This window comes from Nicotiana tomentosiformis, chromosome 11 (genome assembly GCF_000390325.3).
Source record: "Nicotiana tomentosiformis chromosome 11, ASM39032v3, whole genome shotgun sequence".
In the NCBI taxonomy this organism is placed as follows: Eukaryota; Viridiplantae; Streptophyta; class Magnoliopsida; order Solanales; family Solanaceae; genus Nicotiana; species Nicotiana tomentosiformis.
In genome coordinates this window covers 122055802-122076215 of record NC_090822.1, presented here as the reverse complement: position 1 = coordinate 122076215, position 20414 = coordinate 122055802, and the positions used below count along the sequence as shown (strand labels likewise).

The following is a 20414-nucleotide window of genomic DNA, read 5'->3' as shown; positions in this document are numbered from 1 at the left end:
TCACTTGAACGGATCTGTTGCATATTGATATCACCATTTTTTTGAAGATCATGTGTGAAAAATAACTTTGGTGAAATGTGTTTTGTCATATCCCCTTTTATGAATCCTCTCTTCAACTGGGCTATGCATGCTGCATTGTCTTCATACAAAATTGTGGGTAGTTTGTTACACTTCAAACCACATTTGTCTCGAATAAGGTGTATTATAGACCTCAACCATACACATTCTCGACTTGCTTCATGAATAGCAATTATCTCAGCATGATTAGATGAAGTAGCCACGATTGATTGCTTAGTCGATCGCCAAGATATGGCAGTGCCTCCATATGTAAACACATAGCCTGTTTGAGATCGAACCTTTTGTGGGTCATATAAATACCCAGCATCGGCATAACCAACAAGATCAAGACTGCAGTCATTGCCATAAAATAATCCCATATCGGTAGTCACTTTTAGATACCGCAATATGTGTTTGATTCCATTCCAATATCTCCTTGTAGGAGCAGAGCTATATCTTGTTAAGACATTAACTGAAAAAGTTATGTCAGACCTTGTAATGTTAGAAAGACACATTAGTGCACCAATTGCACTAAGATATGGTGCGTCGGAACCAAGAAGCTCTTCATTATTTTCATGAGGTCGGAATGGATGTACTTTATCCATATAAAATCACTTTAAAATTATTTTAGTATATGTTGATTGATGGACAAAAATTCCATCTTTCATATACTTAATTTGTAGACCAAGACAAAATTTTATTTTTCCAAGATCTTTCATTTCAAATTCTTTCTTTAAATAGTCTACTACTTTAGGAAGCTCTACTGCTTTAGGAAGCTCCCTAGGAGTTCTAATGATATTTAAATCATCAACATACACGGTGATTATAACAAATTTAGATCCAAATCTTTTTATAAAGACACAAGGACAAATTGAATCATTCTTGTACCCTTCTTTCAACAGGTACTCACTCAAGTGATTATACCACATGCGCCCTGATTGTTTCAATCCGTATAAGGATTTTTGAAGCTTTATTTAATAAATTTTTTGAAAACCTTAATATGCTTCAGAACAATTTAAATCCTTCAATGATTTTCATTATACACATATCACATTTTTCTTGTATTGCCAGATTAAAACCTGAAATGGCGACATCCACCACAAGAGAACATGTCTCTATATAATCAATGCCAGAATATTTACAAATCTTCTTGTGACACAAGTCGTCTTTATGTCTATCGACTTGACCTTTTTTTTCCTCACAAGAATACATTTATACCTCCAGTGACTTTATACTTTCAGGTGTTGGGACTATCCGTCCAACTTCATATTTTTCAGGTGAAATCAATTTTTATTGCGTATTTTTTATTTGGCCAATCATTTATCTGTCCAAATTTCATGACAGGTTTGAGCTCAAGATCCTCGTCAATATTAATAATATTGAGCGCTACATTATATTAACAATATCGTCGATGATCATTTTATATCGGTTCTACTATTACCTAATAAAGACATAACTTATTGAGATCTCTTTATCTTATTATTTTCAGGTACCTGAGCCTCTCCCATGAGGTCTTATGAAGTGTTATATCGTGGTACTCTTCTAGAGCACTTGCCTCCTTATTATGACCATCTTGAACATTTGCTCCTCTCCTTCTTCAAGGAGTTTTATCTTTGGAACCGATTAGTCTATTATGCTTTATGCATGCCATGGACTCTATTCATTATGAACTTTATTTTATTTGGAGCATTAGCAGCTGAATATGATATTTAGCTTTGGGTCAGCAAATACGCCTGGTAATATTTTACAAATGAATTATCACTTGAACTTCAAGTTCACATTTTCTCTTACGAGGATCTCGATGTACTCATAATAATTCATTACATGCATTACTTTTTCAGTTTCCCATTTTCTCCCCCTATTGTTGAGACCACCAACACATATCCCTAGCCTTATTTGGGGATCCATCTTTGTGCATTGTGGTGGAATAATTAAATCATATAGCACATTCATATTTCTAGATGGAAATTATTTGGTTCCTGACCCTGAACCGATTGTGATAGGGAGAACTTATCATATCTTGGCGAGATGCATACAAGTGCTGTTGTATATTAAATAATACATCACATACCAAATTTTATTTTGGCAATTTTGTTCTCATAACCAATGGTTTAGATATAATTGGAGGCATACAATTTCTGCTAAACCAACTTGGATTTAAACCAGTATTATCAAGATAAATCATCATAATTTATATTCTGGAACTGTGCTCTAATAATTTGAGCAATCAATCTTGTAAAAGTCAAACTACAAGTTGATAACAAATGCACATATGACCATATAATAGATGCATCTATTAAAATCATATAATAGTAAACGGTCCACATGGAAGGCGACTGGGCCCATATATTTATCACTTTTTATTCGTTCCAGAAATCAAAGGATTCAATTCCAACCTTAACTGGTATATCATGAGAATAAGCAGCACAAGAGAATTCTTGAAGAATCTTATATTTCTTCAATATATGCCAATATAATTCTCAACTAATTTTTTTTTCGCATCATAATTGAACCGAGATGGTCAACCGGTCATGCCAACTAATATTTATTTCAGTAAACCTCTAGTTTACTTGTGGCTTGTGATTGCATCATCATGCTTATACTTGTGTAGTATAAATAGAAGAAAAGTCAGGTAACATTTCATATTTACCTAGTATGATTATAGTAATATAAAGATATTCAATATTCTTTTCATTTATAATCTCAATATGCCAACCACTTTGGCTAATATATTTGTAAATCAAAATATTTTTTTTGATACTTACTACAATATTAATGTCATGAATAATTTCATTCATCCGGGTAGTAACAAATTAGTTCTTTCAGAACTCTTAACTGCTTTTGTACTACAAGATCTTTTGTCACACCATCCATATAATGAATGCCTCTTTCACAAAGATAATCATATCATAATAATTGTCATGTTTAAAATCATCACAAGCAAAATAATTTCTTGCTTTAATTTTGCTTTTAATAACTTTCATAAGGCATGACAAAATATTTTTTGGCGTATCACATGCATGCGACCAATGATATATTCATGTAACTACACAATAATATTCATTATCTTTCTTTGTCTCAAACCTCCCTTAGAGGTGAGTTGTAGTATTTATTCAACTATGCACAAGTACATTATTATGCATAATCTTTATCATATATATATATTTCCACATTCGCTTTCAGGAATGAGTATGCAATCTCAATGTTTATCACAAGTCACATTCTTTTCAAAGAATTTCTCCCTTTTTATAATTACCATAGTGATAACTATTATTAGTTTGGCCTTTCGCACGCCCGCATTCATTGGTCAACCACTTGTCTTTATTTAGACTTATCATGCACTGCTATCACATGAACTTTAAGAATGGAGCAAATCAAGTGGGACAAGCTTCATGCTTTTTCATGAAAATTATATTATTATTATTTTTTTTTATTTATTATTATTATTATTATTATTATTATTATTATTATTATTATTATTATTATTATTATTATTATTATTATTATCAATATGGTGCATTAGGACTCAAACCCAATGCCTTACCCATATAAAGGCATGCTAGGCCATAATGCGTTGGCATAACATGATGTATTTCATTAGGATATATGCCAATTTTGCTTTCAATGAAATAATCATGTTATGGTAAAAATATTATTACTAAATTACCTTAATAATTATCTATCATAGTATGTAAAAGGTCATAAAAATATATATACGCTGGAATATTATATTTGTCCTATAAGAGATATAGTAAATAAAGACATACCTTTCCAGTTCTTTATTTCACTGGATACAATTGAAAAAAAATATTTTTACTAAACACTGCACATAAAGTTAATGCAAAGATATGAAAGTATGAATGGGTTTAGATGGATGTAAAACTTATCTTTGTATTATCATCCAAGACATTTTTCATTGTACTTGATCTCATTGCCTGCTTATAATTTACATAGTCTTGACGTAGAAGATCATGAAATGAGCAATTCATGCTGATAACGTGTTATAAAATAAAAGCAACTTAGTAAAACATGAACAAGATATGTTGTTATGAAATAAAAGCAATTTAGTAAAACATGAACAAGAAATGGAGATAGAGAGAAAGAAGAGATTTTCTTCTTCAATTGTGTATATTTTCCTATCTATTACAAGGCCTTTATATAAGCATGAAAAGTGAAGAAAAATATGTCATTGAATATGTCATTAAGCATATAAATATGTCATTGAATATGTCATTAAGCATTTGAGAAGATCATGGAGGAAGAGTAGACATCCACCATAATTTGATTTTTCTTATAACATACATGTAATAATATAGACAAATAACTATAGAATGGAGGGCAAGACGATAGCAAAGGCGGATAAGGATTTTAAGCTTATGGATTTCACATGATCTCAAATTATTATACACTAATAATCAGATGAGTGAACTGTGTTCTAAGCTAAATATTCTTACAAAATTAATGAACTTTTATATAAAAAAATAAGATCTAAGCAAAAGTTACTGGGTTCACGTAAAATCATACCTATTGCACTAGATTCGCTCCTGGATGGTAGGATTAGGGGTGTCAATGGATATTTAAAAACTGAGTAAACCGACCGAATCGTAACGTATCGAACCGATTTTTAGGTTTCTTTTAATAAAACCGTAGGTTTTTATATAAATCTATAACCGTACCGATAATTAGGGTAGGTTTTTTATTTTATAAATATAAACTGAAAAAATACTGAATTGTACCGAATAAATTTACATGTGAAAAATATATTTATATATTAAGTTTAAGAATAATAGTGTATTAAAATTTTCCTTGAGCTTTGGAATTGTGAAAACGGTTACAAGCAAACAAGTAATTAAACTCAAAATATTAATTCTCAAACATATAATGCTACTCCTATTGAAACTAAATTATTTCCAACATATTCACTAGCAAGACACAAGTTATTCTAGCGATTCGTAGCAAACTACAATGTATTGAATATGTTTTCTTTCATTTGATTTAGATTTATCTGTTTGAATATTTAATCTTTTATAGAGTTTATTCTTGAGTTCCAACTTGGTTAATATATTTTTACTCGTTTAATATCTTTGTTTAGTTTCTTTTACGCTGCTGTAGAATAGTTGATGAATATATACTCTGACCATCTTTAATATTTTCTTAATTCATCACCCTTTAAAGAGTAAAAATATCTTGAGAGTTTGATAAGTCCTATAAAAGTACGTATGTTATTGCATTCTACTTCTACTAGTGATTTTTACATGACATTTAAAAAAATATCGAAAATTAACCGAACCATCCGATACCGAAGAGAAACCGACATGACGGTTTCGAAAAGTCTAATTTTGGTTATGCATAATAGAATAACCGAAAAATTGGTATGGTACAAATTTTAGAAAATAACCGTCCGAACCGAACCATTGACACCCCTAGGTAGGATTGTTGGGTTGGGTGTGAGGGGGTGGGGATCCGCAGTTAGGATGGGGATTGGGGGGCGGAATGTAGAATTAGGGGTGTTCATGGTTCGGTTTGGATCGGTTTTTCCCTAAAAAGAAACCAAACCAAGTAACTCGGTTCTTCACATATTAGAACCAAACTAAACCAATTAAATCGGTTTTCTATCGATTCGGTTTTGGTCTGTTTTTCGGTTATTTATCGATTTTTTTCTCAAAATATGAGACATACACTACCAAACACATATTTCGAAGACTACATTTTCGACGTAACACTATCAAACCAATTGCTCATTGAGAAATCTATCATTTACCAAGATATAATGATGATAATTGAATCAAATAGTGATGAATAATTTAAGTATTCAATTAAAAATTGATTAATTTTAACATGAAATAAATTCTTGTACTTAGCAAAAGAAAACTACCAACCAAACTAGAATCTAAAGGCAAAGAATTAGATTATTATAATAGCAAAAAACTAGACTAAAAATATAAATGACTAATATGTACCATAAAATTTTAGAAATTTTATATAAAAATATACATATATATATAGGTATAATAATAAATTTAAATAGCTACTTCTATAGTCGGTTTGGTTTGGTTATTTTTTGATTAAAACCAAAACCAAACCAAATTTGATCGGTTTTTAAAATTCAAAACCAAAACCAAACCAAACCTAAAAAATATCGATTTTTTTGGTCGGTATGTTTCGTTTTTTCGGGTTTTTATGAACACCCCTACGTAGAATACTCATTTATGGAACTTGTTTTACCTACTCCTATCAAGAAAGTCATTTTTCTGATTTTTAAGGAACTTGATTTTCGAGAGGAAAAAAAAAACATCTTTAACCAATGGAAATTGAAAAACATTTTCTTTCTCCAATCAAGCATACCATGAATGCTCAACTTTTTCATGGAAAAAAGATTATACGTGAATAAATTTATCATTAAATATCATTCTTCTCGTCCTCGCAGATAGCAATGGAGTAGCTATTACTAGAAATGTTTCTAGTTCTGTTTGTAATAATTTGTCTATGCTTGGAAAATTGAGTGGTCTTAGTTTAGTTATCTCAGTAGGGATGTTACTCAAATCTATTGACGATTCCAAATTTCCAATGGATGTCAATACTACGTAATTCCGCTACTTAGTAATGAATAAATATTCCATGTTCACCAAAAAAGATTAAAAAAAAAAAGAATTCTCCAGATAGCTAGTATAATTCAAAAAAAAAAAAAATGAGATGGGAGTAAAAAATTAAATTGTTTCGTTTGCGTTGGCAGCAATTCATCGCTGCTTGGTCGTCACAGAGTAGAAGCAGAAAGTAACACAAATCAGATAAAAGCTCTTGCTATTTAATAGTTCACTGCTTTGACATGCGCGGCTCAATACTCCGTTGGTTTCTCTTCGGTTTTTAAACAGCGGCCAGCGTCCCATGTTTACACCAATCCAATGAACAAAATTTTTCTTCGAACAAGGGGGAAGAAATATCGAATTTTGTACATAAAACCTACATGTCAAAAAGAGCAGCTAAACATTGTAATATTTCAGAACATGAATCCCGTTCAGTTCAGAAATAACCCAAAAAAAACAATTAAGAGTCTATAATATAATCACTCTACTCTTTTCATGTCAGGGTACTCTCAGCATACTCTGTTGCCAACGGTTTGGTATAGTGACTTTAGTTGTGTGTTCCATTTGTCAATGGCAGCGTATTTTTTCATTCCTTTCGATCTGCACGCGTAAAAGCATGAAAAACAAATTAGATGTAATGTCAGCCAAAAACAACCAAATTATCACAACATCGAGTTCAGTGTTTCACCTGTCTCCACACTCTAGCAACCGGTTCACTTGATCAATGTGCCCATGGATACGGTTGTCCAAGATCAGTGATACCAACAACTCCTCAACGTCTTTTTCTGGCACATTAAGCTCCTGCATGTTAGGTAATAGCAGCCAATTAGGAATTCTATTACACGCACAGCTTAGTAACAATAGTTCATGATAAAGCACAAGACGATGGATACTTATAAGAACCAACGAGAATATGCCTGGCTAATATACGAATATCCCAAATTCGGATACGTTATCTGGTAAAGTGGTACTAGGGGTGGCAAATGGGTTATGTTTGGGCTGGTTAGGATGGGTTGAACCAATAAATGGGTCAATACCCAACCCGTCCAGTTTGATCCAAAATTTTACAATGTTATCAACTTTTACATTTGTCCAATGTAAATCAACAATACAATTTCAATCTTCTCATTACAAATTTTCAAAGCATAGTTTAACTAGTATGTACTTATTCTCGTGAAATTGCAGCAGCAAAACAATCCATTGCAAATTTTTATAATAGTGCAAACATTTCAGAATTTGACATCACATAACTAATTATGTTGAGTTGTTGACGTTTTAGATTTTGTTAGTCATAAGTTTTACTAGTACTCACATATTTCTCTAATAAAATTAATTAATGTAACACCGATATTTAGTGATTATCTAAATAATTTAATTTGACCTTATCAAAAAAAGAAATAATTTAATCAAAACCAATCAGAAAATTCTTTATATTTTGCTATTATTTTCTAGTCTAATAATTTTCTAAAGAATGAAAAAAAAATAGCTAATACTTCTAGGTCTATTTGTTTACATATTTTATTAGACTTAACATTATGCATTGTTTTCTGAAACAAAAAAAAACATGAAAACAATATTTTTCAGTTCTTTCTTGAATACAAATTCAGTAATTAAGTGTGAGTTAGTCAAATAGTGAATGTATTATTATTAACGAAATAGAGAAAGACTAACTGATATTGGGAAATGGAGCAAAGAGAATTTCATTTGTGAGTTCATCATCTTCTTCTTTGTCATTAAAACCTGGGCACGGGTTAGCTTTGGGTTCCTTCACGGGTTGCACTTGGGCCATCTGATTTCACGGGTTGCACTTGGGCTATGCCCAAAGTCAGCCCATCAGAAAATTATATCATGCCCAACCCATGAAATATTGGGCGGGTTGGGCGGCCTTGGGCCATTTTTGCCAGCCCTAAGTGGTACACCACCATTATCCCATCTTGAAGATAGTTTGTTGATAAACTAACACCTTGTTCAATCTTCCCTTGCCCTGCCAACCCCCCCCCCCCCCCCCTCTCCCCCAACACACACAAAGAATAAAACAGAAAATTTAATTGATAAATAGGAACGTCAAAGTTGAGAAGCTACGAGAGCTAATAGGGGAAGATCTCCCTGTAATATTCTCTAGCAAGAAAGAAAAATCTATTATCACCTTGGAAATGAAGGGAATCCGGATTCTTGTGTAAGGCTTGATGATCTTCAGCAACACTTGGGTTCTGACATTTCTTAAAAGATCTTCAATGTAATTTCTAATGAAGGGGTCATCCATTATTGTTCTTCTGTTACTCTGAAGGATTCCATGAAAAGCACAATCAGAATGATAATAACTACAAATTGAAGGACTTATAGAAGCAATATTCTAATAGCCGCACCTTCAGAATTTTCTCAAACTCCAAGATCTCATTTCGTTGATATGCTGCTATAAGATTTGTCATTGCAAGTATTTCAGGGTCATTTTTGTAGCTGAAAAGTATAAATACAGTCAAGCACCAATAGCAATGCAATTTAGTTAAGGTGCAGTACTTCCTCGAGTGACTCCAATAACAAAACTCATAGAATACAGGTCAATCTCTTTATACAAAAAAAAAAGGGAAGAGAAAACTCTTTGACTACTCACGGTTTTGCTTCTTGGCCATCGAAAGGGTTTACCTCAGACTCCATCAGCATATTTGCCAGAACCAAGTACCTGTAAGATGAAACAAAATGACTACAAATATTAGGAAGGGCAATGTTTCTTTGCCGGAGCGCAGGAGAGAAATGAAGGTGAAATCTGCAAAATAATTTTCTGGGTCCACATAACAACTGAGGTGAAGAGATAAATTCTATGTTATAATGCAATTAAGAAAGTTCTGACACATCCTCCCTTGAATGAAAAAATGTCAAAGAAATCACATAATGAAGCTGTATTCAGAAATGCATTAAAGTGCATGTGTCAGAAGAAGCATAGGTAACAACAACAAAACAAACCCAGACGATGACCTTAAATCTTTTTTCTCAAGTATCATTAGATGATTCTTAGTAAAAAAAAAATATCACATAGTTGAAGATGTTAACTTTTGTAGTCTATGAGAGATTCATTTTTTTCCAAATATACTCTTCCCATATGTCCTAACCCAGAAGAAAATGCCAGAATAAACAAGGAGTATAACAAGCACAATGATAAACAGCATACATACTTTAGACACTGGATGCGCCTCTGATTCCCGGCTTCATCATAGTTCTTGAAAGCTTCAAAGAAGTCTGTAGCTGCCTCTGCCCACTGCCGCTCTGCCATATGCATTTTTCCTCCACATTCACGAATTATTCCCATTATTCTTGGGTGAGGAATCGCCGACTTGACTGAAAGTGCTTTGTTGTATAGCTCCTGAAATTATATACATTTGTTTGAGAATCTCAGTAGGCAACAATTAGTGATAAAAAGAAAAGCAATTGAGCTATTCACGGACATGTTTCAGTATGTCTTCCAGCATTCATGCATCCTCTTTAATGAATAAATTAGATCTTTATGACATATCCAGAATCAAAATAAGAAAATGACAAAATAATGAACAAGGCATATTAAAAGATAGAGGAGAGAAGCCTGAAGCCTCCGAGATAAAATTTGGAAGCACTGAATCTCCAATTTAACAGAGTTGGAATTCCATGTTGACAGATTCTTTAGTAGCATAGAATTAAAGAGGGGAGTTCATCTTTGAATTTTTGCTGCACCTCTTGAAGGCAGTTAAATGGGCATTTAATTACCCTCTATACAAATATATAGATGTAGAAAGTCTCTCATCTTCTGTGAAAGTTTGATCATTTTTTTTTTCTCTTTTGGAGACGTCTTTCACTACCTTCTAGATGAAGTATAACAACTGGTTTCGCAGTGGGAAAAGATTTTTTTTTAAAAAAGGTGGTAAAAGCACAAAATAAAACCAGAGAGTAACTTAGAACAAAGAACTACATATGAACCTGACATTAAATAGAGAGATGGATATTTAGGCCATATCAACTAAGAGGATTGTCACTAAAGGTGCAAAAAACCCAGTATCATAAAAAGGTTATAACATACCTTCAGTTTTTTGTTATTTTTCGTCTCCGTATACATTTGGATCTCAATTGCATACACCTCCAACAACTGCGTACCTTTCTTCTGATCATCAGTGCCATCTTCTTTTTGACAAGACTTGTGGAGTTCTTTCAAAATCTAATTGAATACTAAAGTTATTGGTAGGAAAATTTATAGAGTGTCACTATAACTGCAGATACTAATCTGAAAAAGAATGCTACCTTACTCATTCGCCCATATTCCCCAATGTCAAACCAAATTTTGCAAAGCTTTAGGTTTGTCTTGAACCACAACCTCTGCAAAAGAAGGACACTATGAGACCCTTGACAAAACAGACATAAACTCAAGTATGAACCTTAAAATCCAGCCTACTACACCGGCGGGAAGGAATATTGTTCTGACCTCATTCTTTGCCTCTTCAAGGGCTTTCAATGTTGTCTCGTAGAACTCTTGTAGGAGGCTGAAGTTCTGACTAGCTGATCCAGAGACGAAATCCATGATATTGTTAATACACTTCTCACTATAATTTCTTGTCACTGCTGATTTAATGTAGGTTAGCATCTCTCTGTAAGCATCCATCATTTCCTTGTACTTCCCAAGCTTATAGTAAAGCTTAACAGTTTGCTTTAAAGCTTTGAATCCCCTGAAAAACAATAAGAACAGTTGATTAGTTTCATACAAAAGCATATTCTAGAGAATCTTAAAACTTGTGGGAGACCTTTGCTTAAAAAGTATCAAATCACATGAAACAAGAAGCTAATGTGTGAAATAGCATCAAATCACATTACAGTGTCTCTAAGAAGTATCAAATCACATGAACGAGAAGCAAATGTCTTAACAGTACCACACCTTTTGGCCTACAATGACAAAGTGTGTCTACGCACTATCAGATCTGACAATCAACTAGAGAAGTCTCACCTTTAAGTGCTCATACCAACAATTTCTGAAAAGTTATTAAGTCATACGCGTAAACTAAACAGGAGTGAGAGATTGAAAAGGAGAAACTTGATAGTCTTTCCAGTTTCTGTCGCACAATCATCTACACATGGCATATATTGTATCTTCCCCCCCCCCCCCCACAGGTTTTGTAAGATAACGATATAGCTTAATAAAATAACTGGAGTTTTTCCTACATATGCCATATAAGACTGTTTCTCTTAGTTCAACCCCTGCTTGAGTCTTAGGCTGCGTGTTAATAAAACAAAACTGTGGAGTAGTAGTTTGCTTGAGATAGAAAATTAATTATTAACTCAATGAGAAAGTGCAGTTGCTAAGGACCGTGAGGTTCACATGGAACAGATCCATCACATCAATCTCCAGCATCACAAATCTCACAAATACACAGCTCGTCTATTCTCTTTATATAGGTAAAGCAAACATGCAAGGGAGTTAGCTGAACAATTTACCAGCTACAACACTGCACAAAAAGCATATAACTTTCAACTCCTTACCACTCAGCCTTCTCAGGTTCCATACGAACTACTTCAGCAAAACCCTCAAGTGCTGCCTCCGGTTCTGTTTCAACCAAGCCTATAATCACAGATATCAGTTTGTAACCAGGTGAGAAGACAGAGGAACAAGGAAAAGAGCTATTAGCCCAAGATAAGTAGTCAAGATGCATATATAGAGTATGCACACAGTTGATAAAATCAACACCACTACATGGGGTATAGCATGACTATACCAGCTAACAACCACGGAGTACTTTACAGGGTTCAGCTGTTGGTTTTTTCCTGTTGCTACTACTGCTACAGTATGTTTCTTTTTTAAGGTTATTTAATCTCTAAGCAACTTACTGGCAAGTTCCACCATCGTATGTCATCACATTCAAATGGAACCTTTGGGAAAAGAAATTGTACTAAACAAAGATCTCTTTCACATAGGGCAATGCACAAACTTCCACAATAAGACAGAACAGAGTGCACCAAATTCTTCACATAGAACTCCCACTTCATAGGTGCCCTCATATAGAAAGAGATGGGATGCAAATGAGCAAAACAGCACTGTTACCATACTCCAATTTTCTATAAATAAAGTACTACTCCTGTACTTAACGTCTTAACCTAATGATACAAGTGAGCAATAAAACCCCAGTAACAGAAACTAAAGCAAAGCAAAATCAATATAATGACCCAGAAATCTCAAGAGAGACTACCGAGCTAAGCTTCCTTCCAAGTCCCCTCCAAGTGCCCTTTTACCAATAAACATAATCAGTGAACTTTTCATCTTCTTTTTTAATGATAACTGTGGTGTCCGGAGCAGCTTGTGCGCACCTTGACTATCCAAGCGATACCTGCTACCTCCCACCGGCAAAAGTACCGGTAACTCTATCTACTAAGGTTTTGACAAATGGGAAGAAATCACCTAGTTTTTTACCTCCCCTAAGTTTCTAACCTGAGACCTCATGGTTTACAACCCAAATAGCCCAATTGTTTCTCGAGAAGAGATGAGAAACATGCTCAATATCATTTGATTGAATAGTTGACCCATCCCCTTGTTGTTTGAAGAAACCCTCCACTTCAATTGGTATTTTTTCACGAAAAGCAGACATGAGATAAGAAATCCAATGTCTCACTAAGACTTCGAATAGCGGTCCTGAATTCAAGTTGATTCTATTTCGACTCTTCATCAGAGAAAGACGATCAAACAATTCCCAATTATGGTCCTTGCGCATCGGATCATCCATATAATATACAAAAAGAAATTCCAAATATTTGAGATCTTTCTCTTTGAATAAGATCTTTGATATGAAACAAAACCGCATGTTTCTTTTTTTTTTGGACAAAAATATTTCTTTTTTCTTTTCTTCGCCCTTTGCATTCAAAGAACGGATTAAAAAAATGATTCAACCTCAGACGCATTTAAAAGTAGCGATAACAGCGGGGCTCAAGAATTGATGTGTATTCGAATCATAGGAGCTAGCAATCGTCGATATGCTCATATTGGTGACGTTATTGTTGATGTGATCAATTTTGACATCCCCTGAGATTCTAACGTGAGAACTCATGGTTCTCAACCCACTTCATTGACCATTAGACCACACCATTAGGATCAATTGCAGTCTGGGGCGATTTTTTTTCGGTGATGGCCTAGGTATGGGGCTGACTCTTAGGATCAATCGTAGTCTTCGAAACTCGGGTATAATGGATCCATCCCTCTACCCTTATCCACTTATATATCGGTCTTAGTTTGCAGGGGGCGAACTCGATTTTATAACTTAAGTCACAAGTCCCTCAATCTTTGCCACTTGAACTAACCATGAACGCCTGTCTATTACTCCGCCTTTTTCCTTAATAAACTCAAGTGCCCGATTAGTTTTCACTAACTCTACAAACTACTTACAACACATGTCCTTTGTTCCAATGTCCAGACATAATACACAAAGACGGATGTAGCATGTAAACAACGAGTTCAACTGAACTCAATATTTTTATGCAAAGATATAGATATATATGTTAAAAAATCACTACATTTTTTAAGAATCTATATATTAGTAAAAAGAGAGGAAAAAGCCCTCTCCTTAAACCAAGTGACAGTCTAGAAAAAAGCCTCATGGCATACGTAGTTAATAATTAGTTATTGGTTATTGTTTTTGAATTTAAATATCTATAAAATAATAAAATAAAATATTTTATAATAAAAAACAAAAAAATTTAAAAAAAACTGTCCATTCAAATTGGAGAGTAGTTTCAAGTTGGAGTTTTAAAATTATTTTAAAATAAAAAACTAAAATTATAAAAAATAAAAAATTGCCAATTTAAAATGGCTCACTTTTTCTAAGTAATGGGGAAGAGGACCGAAACGTGCCACTGAAAGACTCTATTGAGACAAAGATGGGTTGTCAAGAACGAAGAGGAGGTAGGATGGGCAGTTGGTAAGATCTAATATGGATCGTACATGGACGGTAGTTGGAGTCGGCGGCTCTCCCAGGGTTCCCTCATCTGAGATCTCTGGGGAAGAAGATCGAGTTGGCCCTTATGAACATGCACTATCTCCCTTCAACCCTTTGAGCGAAATGCGACAAAAGAAAAGGAAGGAAAATCCATGGACCGATTTAATAATTTTTGTTTTTTTCTAAAAATAAAAAGTTTATTTATTCAGAAAATATTATTGAAAATAATAGAATAATATATAAAATAAAAAAATCTATATCTATCTATATTATTATTAAAAGGAGAGAAAAAAGCCTCCACATTAAGCTAAGTCGCAACCTCACAATAGGCCACTTGGAAACTTAGGACAAAGTCAGTTAAGTTAGGTAATAATTAGTTTTTTTTAAATTTAAATTTTAAAAAATTTAAACTATGCATTATGTGTTGTTAATAATTAGCTACTCTCTTTGAGTCAATAAATTTGGAGTTTTAAAATTATTCTAAAATAAAAACGAAAATAATAAGAAGAAAAAAACTGTCAATTCAAATTGAGGAGTAGTTTTTTCCTAATATGGTGATAGTGAAGCATGAAGTCAAGTCAAGTATCATATAGAGAAAATACTACTTCGCACTTTAAAGGCTACATTTAACTAGATTCTATTACAAAATTTAATCTATATCTATATTATAGATTTGTATAGATAATTTGGCATGCTAAAAAATCTTAAAAGTTAAAATACATAATCTTTAATATTCTTATTACATTATATCATTTCGAGATTTTGTATATAGATAAAGTCAAAAATAAAAAAAGATATAGAACACTGAATGAATTTCAAGTAAAAGAGTATTAAATTAATAATCAACTTTGTTAGGAGTAGGAAATCTATATTATCTATGTTATAGGAAATCTATATTATATTAAAATTAAATGAGGTAATAAGCAAGGACATTAAATCTAAAAACAAACTAATAAAAATTCACATGATAATGCAACAAATAAATCAATAACAATAAAGAAACAAAAGAAGAAAAAATGGTATAAAATATAAAATGATAATATGTATTAGAATTTCAAATCAGAAAGCGTTTTTGAGTTATAATGACAAAAATCGTACATATCTAAAATATCACATAACTTAAATCTTAATAGATAAAGTCAAAATTCAAAAATATTAGGTAATGAAAGAATATCAAGCAATAAAGCATAGTTTTAAAAGATAATTAAATTTAATAATTAAATCTTAAAAATTAAAATTTTACTAAGACATCAAATGAAAAGTAAAACTTAATTTCTAGGCATATAATACTACAACAACAACAACAACAACATACCCAGTAATATCCCACACAGTGGGGTCTGGGAAGGGTAGTGTGTACGCAGACCTTACCCCTACCTTGTGAGGATAGAGTGGTTGTTTCCAATACTCTCGGCTTAGGAAAACATAAACACCACATTAATGAAAATATAGACAAGAAGGGACAGTATCAAGAAGCCATATAAAAACGGAATAAAAACAACTAGATAGTAATGTGATCAACAATGAAAGAAAGAACGGTTAGTCATAAAAACCTACTACCAACAGAAAGCGAGACTGCGTGCCAATATTATTGTTATGAACACTCTAGACTACCTACTATACTACCCTAATCCTCGATCTTCATACCTTCCTATCAAGGGTCATGTCCTCGGTCAGCTGAAGTTGCGCCATGTCTTGCCTAATCACCTCTCCCCACCTCTTCTTTTGGCTTAACTCTACCTCTCCGTAGGCCCTCCACTATCAACCTCTCACACCTCCTCACCGGGGCGTCTGTGCTCCTCCTTCTCACATGACCAAACCACCTAAGTCGCGCTTCCCGCATCTCATCCTCAATAGGGGCCACACCCACCTTGTCATGAATAACCTCATTTCTGATCCTATCTAACCTGGTGTGCCCGCACATCCATCTCAACATCCCCATCTCTGCTACCTTCATCTTCTAGACACGAGCGATCTTGACTGGCCAACACTCAGCCCCATACAACATCGTTGGTATGACTACCACTCTGTAGAACTTACCCTTAAGTTTCGGTGGCACCTTCTTGTCACCCAAAACACCGGAAGCGAGTCTCCATTTCATCCATCCCGCCCCAATACAAAAATGCCAACTATTTAAAAAATTGGTAGATTATAACTAATAAAGAAAAAATTAATTTATATTTTTGACGAATTCAAATGAAAATGTACAATGGAAAAAATGTTTCAAAAAAAAGTTTTAGGAGTAAGAAATTTTTTTTTATATATATAATATAATTATATTAAAAAGAGATAATTAACAAAAATATTAAGACAAGTAACAAGCTAATAAAACATCATAATAAAAAATAAAATAATAATAAATATAGTAGATTATGTAATAAAGAAAAGTGAGGAACCGAAAAGTTATTCGATGACTATTATGAATCTTTTTCTAATTTCATCCGATTTTCTTATTGGTCATATTTCATTGGATAAGAAAAAGAAAATTAAAATTTAATTCAAGCAATATGATATAATATGGTCAAACAAATTAGATCACACAACAAGATTTATATTCTCCGCGCATAGCACAGGTGCTATACTAGTTAACCTAAATAGTCATCCACCCAACCGCTTAACCTAAAAATAGCCCGTACATGTATAATATATATAATAAATGTATAACATATGGATAACTATATATATTCATACCAGCTAGGAAAAGTAAATACTGAATCTTTGCTATTTGTGTAAAGATCCCTAATTTTTTTTTAAATATTACATTTTGAACCATTTTTATTTGTTATGTCAATGGATGTGTTGACGCGACACATCCAAAGGGAGGTGCTATGGTGTATGTTATTTGCAGATGATATAATGCTGATTGACGAGACACGCTGCGGGGTTAACGCTAGGCTGGAAGTTTGGAGACAGACCCTGGAGTCCAAAGGTTTCAAGTTGAGTAGACGAAAACAGAATACTTGGAAGTGCAAGTTCGGTGAGGGGATGCACGAAGCAAAAGTGGACGTGAAGCTTGTTACACAAGTCATTCCCAAGAGAGATAGTTTCAACTATCTTGGGTCTGCTATCCAAGGCAACGGGGAGATTGACGAGGATGTTACACATCGTATCGGAGCGGGGTGGATGAAATGGAGGCTCGCATCTGGTGTTTTGTGTGATAAGAATGTGCCACCAAGATTTAAGGGCAAGTTCTACACAGCGATAGTTAGACCGACCATGTTGTATGGTGCTGAGTGTTGGCCAGTCAAGAAATGTCCAAAAGATGAGAGTAACAGAAATGAGGATGTTGAGATAGATGTGTGAGCATACCAGGAAAGATAAGATTAGGAATGAAGTTATTAGGGATAAGGTAGGAGTGGCCCATGTGGAAGACAAATTACGGGAATCGAGGCTGCGATGGTTCGAGCACGTGATGAGGAGAGACATCGATACCCCAGTTAGGAGGTGTGAGAGGTTGACCATGGCGGGTCTGAGGAAGGGTAGAGGTAGGCCAAAGAAGTATTGGGGAGAGGTGATTAGGCAGGACATGGCATTGTTTCAGCTTACCAAGGACATGACCCTCGGTAGAAAGGTATGAAGGTCGAGAATTAGGATTGTAGGTTGATAGGTAGTTAAGAGTTTCTCCTAATCGTACCAGTAATATTAGTACTATTCTTACATTTTCGTGTTCCTAGATCTTTGTTATTACACATAGCGTCTTTGCTTTTTCTTGTGTTGTTATTGTTGGTTGCTTCCTGTTTGTGTTTCTTAAGCCGATGGTCTATCGGAAACAACCTCTCTACCCTCACAAGGTAGGGGTAAAGCCTGCGTACACACTATCCTCCCCAAACCCCACTTGTGGGATTACACTGGGTTTGTTGTTGTTAGTTGTTGATTTTGAACCATAATTTCTTAAGTATAATGCGTTCAATGGTAAAACCTAACAATCAAATTAGAATTCTGAATTAATACATTGGCCAAATCAAATGCCTCTTTGAGAGTCCACACCCCATTTTCCTCTCCTAAGACAACTAATAAGATAATAGCACAGTACCACATTGTTTGAGATCATGAAGTCTAAATCCCGGGGCAAAAACAGTAGAAGGTTTCTTTCCATTTGTCCAAGCCTCGGTGGATAGAGTGGGAGGTAGCAGGTACCCACTGAATTAGTCGAGGTGCATGCAAACTTGGCCCAAACACCAAGGATATAAAAGAAAATAACATAAAACCACAATTTTGCATAGCCCATGTACATAAAGCAAAAAAGAATTATCAGCATATCTATGACATTGAAATTTCAAAATTATAACACATGTTCTCTACAAAAAATTTAAACTTGAAAAAAAAAAAACCTTTGGAGTTGTAGTATTGGTTCTCAATATCAACATCCTGCTCTTCGGGCTCCTCATCCGAGTACTCGAATCCATAATCCTCCATATCCGCATCTTCAAAAACACACACACACACACACATTTATATTCACAAAATCGGATTAAATAAAGTATTTTTGTTTAAACAGAAAATTAACAAAAAAATTATTGAGGTAAATGAGAGTAAATTACCAGAACCCATGGCTGATTAGAATGACAGAGAAGATCGAAAACGAAGGTAAAAAGAGAGATTTTGAGCTGTGAATTGAAAAGAGAATCGTCACTGTCTCTCGCTTCGGAGTATTGAAACAGTTTTATGAATTTCGAAAGGGGTATAGGTCTAATTCGGGTTGTGGGCCTTGGGTTAGATTACGGGTCAAAAGTGTAAAAAGGTAGAGTTGCACAAATAGGATCATTTAGTGCCACGGTTTAAATTTTGACCCCATTTAGAAAGATTTTGGGGAAAATATTCTTGCAGTCGAAGATTTTCATTTATGGTGATTGTCACAAAATTTTGACAGTTGCCATAAATTTGCAAGTTAAAGTGATCATTATAAAAAATATAATGGTTTGTTATAAATTTGCAAGTTATGCTAATCGTCACAAAATTCTGATGGTTGCCAAAATATTTATGCAATTAGCCACAAAATTTTGACGGGCGCCATATTTCGGGTGATTATCAGATTTTCTGGTGCTTTAAAGTGCTTATGAACAGCTATACTTGGATTATAATATGAAATTATAATATAGAAATTAATTAATGAGGGGATTATTTAGTAGATGTATTTTTATTTGTAAATATTTAAGTCAAAGTAAAGGCGAACGATATTCTGTTCTAAAGCTATAACACTGAATATTTCTAATTAATATTAAACATCTGTTTACTTGACTAAAAATGGGTAATATGAGGGATAATTTAACATATTTAAAACAAATTCTACATAAACCTGAATAAATTTTTATTTTAAATTTTAACCTTGATTTTCATAGAAGACTTGAGAACAAAAGTTTTGCAGAAGAGAAAATATATCATTTTATCTTTAATCACCAGATTAGTAATCTCTGGATTGTTTTCACATAGAGTGGTATAAACTATAAACTAATGTCACAATTGATTCCAATATTGTAATTCCTTATTCTTGACCAGACAGCCCTTCACTGTGTAAAAGACATATAAAAGATAATATATATAAAATAAGTATTAATTAGTATTTCCTCTGATCCTATGTTTTCTACTTTCGTTTTTACTATAAGTAGTTGTTCCAGAATACTTGTTGTTTTAGAAAATCCAGAACAATTACTTAGTTCAATTTACCCACTACTCTATTCTAGTTGATCACGCCCAACTCTAGTACTAAAAAAGATAAGCGGTCGCTACAAATATAATCCGGTCTAAGAGTCCGGAATCAAATCTCACAGAGAAATAAGGTTTAGCTACAACTGCTCACTATCACTAAGAAGACAAACTCGAACAATTTCTAACCTATAAA

The 20414-nt window shown here is 33.6% G+C and overlaps 1 protein-coding gene across 1 annotated transcript; it reads right to left on the bottom strand.

Annotated features, from left to right (window-relative positions):
* Positions 1-6832: 6832 nt before the first annotated feature.
* On the bottom strand, positions 6833-19257 carry LOC104104237 (COP9 signalosome complex subunit 2). Its single transcript, XM_009612258.4, has 12 exons — positions 19117-19257; positions 18907-18999; positions 12135-12213; positions 11086-11326; positions 10905-10979; positions 10687-10821; positions 9812-9999; positions 9253-9321; positions 9008-9098; positions 8788-8922; positions 7330-7442; positions 6833-7241 (listed from the first exon to the last, which is right to left on the bottom strand). Exons 1-12 carry the CDS (start codon positions 19124-19126, stop codon positions 7151-7153), a joined length of 1320 nt encoding a protein of 439 aa, XP_009610553.1. The 5' UTR covers positions 19127-19257; the 3' UTR covers positions 6833-7150.
* Between the last annotated feature and the right edge of the window lie 1157 nt (positions 19258-20414).

Bases quoted from the DNA above. Each gene is read 5' to 3' on its own strand.
- LOC104104237 (XM_009612258.4), bottom strand. The intron at 12,214-18,906 runs GTTTTTTTTTTT...CTGTGATTATAG, and splicing joins CCAATACTACAACTCCAAAG to GCTTGGTTGAAACAGAACCG. The intron at 10,980-11,085 runs GTCAGAACAATA...CTTCTTTTGCAG, and splicing joins TTGAAGAGGCAAAGAATGAG to AGGTTGTGGTTCAAGACAAA.